The following is a 7,012-nucleotide window of genomic DNA, read 5'->3' as shown; positions in this document are numbered from 1 at the left end:
CCACGGCGACTATAAGAAAAAAACCCACCAAAAAAAAAAAAAAAAAAAGATCCCAAGAGGAGAATGGAGGAGAAGGGATTGTGGCGTGACCATCCCCCCTGGGGGGTGATTTCTTGCTTTCTGTCTCTATGTCTCTCTGTCTGGTGAGCGCATGCGCCCTATAGTGAAAACCTCTCAAAAAAAACCCAAAAAACAAAAGCTGTAGAGAAAGTTTCTAATGTCTTAAAATACAGTCATCGGTTATTTAACAAGTTATGTTCTAAGAAATGTGTCATTAGAAAATTTCATTATGTAAACATCATGGAGTGTACTCATAACTCTAAATTGTACTACCTAGGCTGTATGTCACATATGCAGTACACTCCTGACGCAGCACGTGACTGTACATAAACTGTCACAAACAGGTTGCAAGACAAATGAACATTAAAGGTGCTTCTGATAAGGTCTCTAGTGGGAAGAGGAACGTGTTATCAGAAACTGGAGTAAACAGTGGTTATAAACTAGCAGAGAACGTGGCTGAATTACTTTATACTGTTCAATGGCAGAAAGAAAAACTCACAAGGAATGAACTTAAGATATCTAGCTGAAAATGTTTTTTCTTCCTTTTCACTAAATGTCAGGAACATAATATTTTGTTTCTTTCTTTCTTTTTTTGTAGAGAGAAATTTTTGCTATAGGGCATGTGTGTTCATCGGAGAAAGACAGACAGAAAGCGAGACATCACCCCATAGTGGGGCTGGCCATGCCACAATCCCTTCTCCTCCATTCTCCTCTCAGGATCTTGGGCATGCACACACACACCTGGCATGAGTTTTAAGCTGCTGGGTCCAGGGCTGGAACTGTGGTCGACTACGTGAGTGTGTCCAGCGACATAGTCATTACGCTAACTGCTGGTCCCCCCATGTTTCTCTTTTTTAATGCCATGAAGCCCATGTGTGCACCAGAGAGAGAAACAAAGCGCCCCCCAGTGGGGCATGGTCATATCACATCCGCTTTTCTCCATTTCTCCTTCCTGTCAGGATCCTGGGCAACCATGCAGGCACACATACACTTGGAGTGATATTCAAGACAATGGAGCTGGGATACAAACTGTGGTCAGTCACGTGGGCTCCAGCTTCCTCCACAACACTCAACCACTGAATTACAGGGCTGGCCTTAGCTGAGGGAAATTTCTAAGCAACGTTGTGGAAGGTAAGGCCTGATTTCTCCTTGCTGCTTATCACAAAGTGCAAAAATAAATAAATAGAAGAGTTGGCTCCGTGGTTAAGGCAGCTGGATCCCACATGACCAAACACACTGTTCAAATCCTGGTCCCAGCATCTTGAAAAACACGCCTGGTATATGTGTATGCACGCCCCAAAATCCCTACATGGTGAAGAAATGGAGGAGGGACCAGCAGTTAGCGTAATGGCTATGTTGCTGGGCTCCCATGTAGTCGACCATGGTTCGAGTCTCAGATCCAGCAGCTTAAACTCACACCAGGCACGTGTATGTGCATGCCCAGGATCCCAGGAAGAGAATGGAGGAGAAGGGATTGTGGTGTGGCCATCCCCCCTGAGGGGTGATTTCTCGCTTTCTATCTCTCTGTCTCTCTCTGTCTCTCTGGCGAGCGCATGCGCCCTATAGCAAAAAAAACCTCTCCAAAAAATGGAAAAAAAAAAAAAGAAACGGAGGAAAAGGGACTGTTGTATGACCATGCCCCATTGGGAGGTGCTTTCTCCCTTTCCTGCTCTCTGTATTTCTCTCTAGTGAGCATGCAAACCCTCTGGGAAATTAAATTTAAAAAAAGAAGAAGAAATAGAGGGAAGGATGTTAAGCATAAAATAGGCAGAATGTGGTGATTTGGAACATTCTCAGGCTATCCTGAGTAAGCTTTGGAATTAGCCACGAGTGTAACTAGACAACCATTTGCTTTGAAGATGTGATCAGGTTGAGGCCATGCTTGATTAGGGTGTATGCTAATCCAATATGACTTATGTCGTTATATAACAAAAACACAGGGACCGAAACACTGATGGAGGAAACCATGCAATGACAGAGGTAGAGACTGCAGTGATGCAGCTACAAGCCAAGGAACCAGAAACTAAAAGAAGCTAAGGAAGGTTCCACCCGGACAGAGGAGCCCAGGCCCTGAGGACACCGATTTCAGACTTCTAGCCTCCAGAACTGTAAAATAGATTTCTGCTGTTTTAAGCCACCCAGATTGTGGTGTTTTTTTACAGTTGACATAAAAAAACTAATACAGTTGGAGTCAGCAGGTGACATGGCAGTTAAGGGTGCTAGACTCCAACATGGTCAACTGCAGTTCGAGTCCCAGATCTGGCAGCTTGCTTTCTCACTCTCTTTCCATCTCTGTCCTTTTCTCTCTTTCTCTCTTATTCTATCCCTCTCTGGTAAAATTAAGATAAATAAATAAATGGGTATGGTTAAATAAAATAATTCTTTAAAAGAAAAAAAAAAACTGAGACCAGCCATTAGTGTAATGGCTATGTCGCTGGACTCCCATGTAGTCAACCACGGTTCACGTCCTGGACCCGGTGGCTTAAAAAAACTCACGCCGGGCACGTGTGCGTGCGTGCCCAAGATCCCGAGAGGAGAATGGAGGAGAAGGGATTGCAGCGTGGCCATCCCCCCGGGGGGGGATTTCTCGCTTTCTGTCTCTCTGTCTCTCTGTCTGGCGAGTGCACACGCCCTATAGAGAAAACCTCTCAAAAAAAAAAAAAAAACTAATATAGCAAGTTATTCTGTCTCCTTAGACCTCCACTTCCTTATTTATTGAATGAGGATAACCACAGGCTAGTTTGTATAAGGTTAGTGTGAAATTTAGGACCCTGGTGTGAAGTAAGATCTTCAGCACAAGGACTGGCACTCCTAAGTGTGGCTTTGTTATTTTGATGGGTTTTATTATTGTCAAGGTCCTTTCCATTTTAACCAGAGAAAGAAGGAAGGGACACACAGACTAGAGCAGAGGTTCCTAGAAAGAGAGGAAAGTTGAACACAACCTAGGATGGTGGGAACCCGAGAATATGAACAGCGGTGTCTCTAGCAAGTAAGGCTCGGGGGAATCCATTCCCCATGAACTGATAACAAAGAGACACAGAGGAATGGGAGAGGGGCATGGAGAGCCACTTCTCCCACTCACTTGAGACAGCGAGACCTCCAGCATCTGGTGTTTCTCTTTTCCCTGCACTCGGAGCTGGAGCTGTTGGGATGTTTCTGTGGCCACCGGAGAACTTGTGAGCACCACACAGTCTGTAGGAGGCAGGATCAGGAAACCAGGCCTAAGTGGGGAGTTGAAAGCAGGACCCACCCTGGACATTTCCCCATAGCCCCTTCCCATGGCAAAAGCCTTGAGGCCCTACCTCCCTACCCTCCTCTCTCACCAATGATGTCAGCCACTCCAAGCTTTAGGGTCCTGGGAGTGGCAGTAGGGGACAGCTCTGTCTCTCCGAAGAGTAAAAGGATCCTGCTTGGGGACACCCCAAGATGAGTGGCCATGTGATCCACTACACTCTGTAGGGGCTCCGACTAAGGAGGAGGACAAGAAGCAAAGGAGGCCTTGATATTCCCACTTCCACCCTGCCCCAACCCACCACCCTAAACACAAGTCTCTGGTCTTAGCTACTTGCTAGGTGCTCCTCAGCTGTGAGTTTCATATTTACCTGGCAAGATACAGAATAAAACCATGTCAATAAGAGGTTTGGGCAAGTAATATGAAGAAATGAAGCAGCTGTGGGTTAGCAGGAAAAAGGAAGTGGTGGGGATTGTAGCAAGCTAGAATTCCCATGCCCATCTAAACAGGCCAGCTCATGACATAGCCCCAGCTGACTGGGACCACATGGGAACGTGGGCCAGATTGGCTACCTCCTCTGCGGCTTAGGAGAAGCCAGAAATTTGGCCCTTTGTATGAAATCATCCATTTTCAAGGCTGGCAACAAGCTCATGCAGGTTAAAGCCCTCTACAGAGTAGAGGAAGCAGATGCATTGAAAAGGCCATGGGCTGCCAGTTCGCAACCTCTGGCTTAGCTGCTTGACCAACACAGTGCTCACTAAATGGAAATTCCTGTTCTCGTTCTTGGTGTTGAACCCGGGCCATCCCTCAAAAATATCAGAAAAGGGGCCAGCAGGTGGCACAGTAGCTAAGGGCGCTGGACTCCCATGTGGCCGACCATGGTTCTAATCCCAGACCTGGCGTCTTGCTTTCTCTCTCTCTCTCTCTCTCTCTCACTCTTATTCTTACTCTCTCACTCTGTCCCTCTCTGGGCAAATTAAAACAAATAAAATTAAATAAAGTAATTACTGTTTTAAATAAATAGTGTCTTATATATATATATATATATCAGTCTGCCAGAAAGCTGGATGAACTCTGGTCCTAGGGAGGAAACAGGGCAGGGACTTCCCGAGGAGGAACCACCAATAAAAGCTTCTTAGAAGACAGGATGCTTAAGTGGAGCTTTAAAGAATGGGTAGGATGTTTATCAGCAAGAGAAAATGAGAAGAATGTGGAAAAAATACAGAGGGTACAGCAAGCACAAAGGCATGGAGGACTGAGAGTGGGTGGCAGCTCCAGAGAGCAGGATGGGAAAAGCGAGGTGCAGACCCTCCTGCCAGTACACCCCTGCCAGACAGCACAGCCTCTCCACAGGCGCCTCCTGGGTCCTTCTCCCATGGGCCCTTGGGCACCTACCATTCTGACAGGCAGTCTGACCACTTCAGCCCGGCACCTGATTTTGAGCGGGAAGAGCCTAGGGTTCTCTGGGAGGGTGGGTCCTTCCACCAGGACCACCTCATCCTCTTGGTTGTCAGCATCCTGGGCCTGGTGCTGCTTGGGACTCAGGCAGGAACGGAGATCTTTGAGGCGTTTGTTCACCTCCCTGGGGGACAGACAAGACTTCGGGTCAGGTGGGGTCATCCACTCTCCCAAGCTGCCCCTCTCCATCCCAGCCAGAGCCCCCGGCCCTTAGCACCTTAGCTTCCTGAGTGCCCGAGTGTGCTTTCTGCTCTTGGTCCTTGGTTCAGGGGTGGGCAACGGAGAGGTGTCCTGAACCCTACAGAGAGAGGAGAGGGGGCAAGGTGAAGGCGAAGGAGAGACTCTGACCCCACACCTCTCTTCATGGGCTATAGACCACCAAGAACCACAGAAGGAGTCAAGCATCAAGAGGGAACATCCCCCAGTGACATCCATTTGACCGTTTATACGGGAAGGTCAGGAACATGTCTACTGACATGATTCAAATATTAGGGAGGAAAATGCCTCGTTTTTAAGATAAGTCCTGCCCAGGTAAACGTACAACAACATGGGACAGACACGGAGCACTTGTTAACTCGGTTTACTCAGCAACTGACACAGCTACCACCGTTATCTTGGTTCTGCAAGAGAGACAGCTGCTGGGTTTAAATCGCAGTGAGAGTGGAAACTATGTATTTGGTCTGTCATCTGTCCATGTCTCTCACCCTTCCTTTCTGGCAGACAATCCTAAAATAGCTGGAATCCCCAAAGTGATCAATGTCCTTCTGTAAGCCAATCAGCTGGCTGAGGCTGGCCACTCCTAGGTAACTTCGGGTCTGGCCTGGTCACCAGAAAGACCAAGGCAGGATTAGAGGTCGGAGCTTTCAGCACCACCACCCCCACCCTCCCAGGGAATGGGAGAGGGACAGGTTAAGTTGATCAGCAGTGGCCAGTGATGTTATTGATCGTGCCTATGTAACAAAGCCTCCAGAAAAACCCAAAAGGACAGGTTCCAAGAGCTTCCGAGAGCTGAACACATGCGGGTTACTGGAGAGTGGTGTGCCAGGAGGGCACGGAAGCCCAATGTCTTCATCCCTTCATCGGTGTCCCTTGTAATATCCTCTATAAGAAACTGATAAGCTACCCTGAGTTCTGTGGGAACCTGATTTATAGCCAGTCGGTGAGAAGCACAGGTGGCAAGCTGAGGCCTGCCATTGGCACTGAAGTTGCGGGGTTTAGGGAGGGCAGTTTTGTGAATTGAGCCCTTAGTTTATGGGATCTGAAGCTCTCTCCAGGTCGGTAGTGTCAGCATTGAATTGAATTAGAGGATGCCCAGCAGGTGTCTGGCTGCAGGACTGCGTGCTTGCTGTGTGGAGAGGAAAATTCCCACACATCTGAGCTTACAGAAGTATTCTATGTTGTGAGAACAGAGAAAAATCAGTTTATATTTTCTATATGTACACCCTTAATGCCTACATTACTACCATCTCAGACTCTGTTCCAGTGGGCAGTCCTGAGGGTCTGCTGTCATCCTCTTCTGCCAAGAGCTTTCCCTGAGCCTTAACACACCTCCCGTCCCTTCTTGTAATCCTGTCAGGAACCACCCAAGTGTTCTGCCTGCCTTAGTTTACCCCTCCACCACCTTTTTTGTTCCCAAGGCTCAAGTGCCACAGCCTCACTCACAGAACCACCGTTTCCTTCTTTTCTTCTTCACCCTTACTCCTCAATTTCTTCTTCCAGGGAGAGCCTGGAAATGGGGGCTCCTCGGAGTGGAGACTGCTAGAATCTGCCATATCTGCCTCTGGGGGCACAGGAGAAGAAAGCAGAAGAGGGTCAGCCAGAGGACAAGGAGAGGCCAAGGAAAAACAAGTCAGGCTTCAAGAAGGTCCTGAGAATGCTGGAGACCGCAGAGCCCCCAGACACACACAGGACCACGTGATAATCCTGAGAAAGTGCTCAAGGGGCGTGATTATTTAATATGTTCTCTCCGATCACTCCTATGAACTTACATTTCTTATAAACAGAAAACAAGTACTATTCTAGAATAAGAAACTCTTCTCCATTTGCTTGCCACCAATAAAAGATCATAAGTCACGAAAATATATATTGCAAAAATAAAACAATAATAAAGCCTAGATCAGTGATTCTCAACAAGGGGCAGTTGTTCTCCCATGGCATATGGAGCAGTGTCTGACAACAATTTTGGCTGTCACAATGCAGAGCAGGTGGGGGTTGAAGGGTGCTACTGGCATCTAGTGGACTGAGGTCAGGTTGCTGCTGAAC

General features: G+C 47.6%; 1 protein-coding gene across 1 annotated transcript in view; it reads right to left on the bottom strand.

Annotated features, from left to right (window-relative positions):
• Positions 1 to 7,012, bottom strand: part of NFATC2IP (nuclear factor of activated T cells 2 interacting protein) — a 14,361-nt gene that overhangs the window by 4,270 nt on the left and 3,079 nt on the right. The window contains exons 3-7 of the mRNA XM_006148248.3: positions 6,413 to 6,530; positions 4,968 to 5,048; positions 4,688 to 4,874; positions 3,384 to 3,528; positions 3,143 to 3,252 (exon numbers count right to left, since the gene is read on the bottom strand). Of these exons, the coding sequence (XP_006148310.1) occupies positions 3,143 to 3,252; positions 3,384 to 3,528; positions 4,688 to 4,874; positions 4,968 to 5,048; positions 6,413 to 6,530 (641 nt within the window). The remainder of the gene's footprint in view (positions 1 to 3,142; positions 3,253 to 3,383; positions 3,529 to 4,687; positions 4,875 to 4,967; positions 5,049 to 6,412; positions 6,531 to 7,012) is intronic.

The sequence above is a fragment of the Tupaia chinensis genome, unplaced genomic scaffold (genome assembly GCF_000334495.1).
Source record: "Tupaia chinensis unplaced genomic scaffold, TupChi_1.0 Scaffold000231_1, whole genome shotgun sequence".
In the NCBI taxonomy this organism is placed as follows: Eukaryota; Metazoa; Chordata; class Mammalia; order Scandentia; family Tupaiidae; genus Tupaia; species Tupaia belangeri.
Note: the sequence above shows the minus strand (reverse complement) of the source record. Positions and strands in the feature narration are given on the sequence as shown.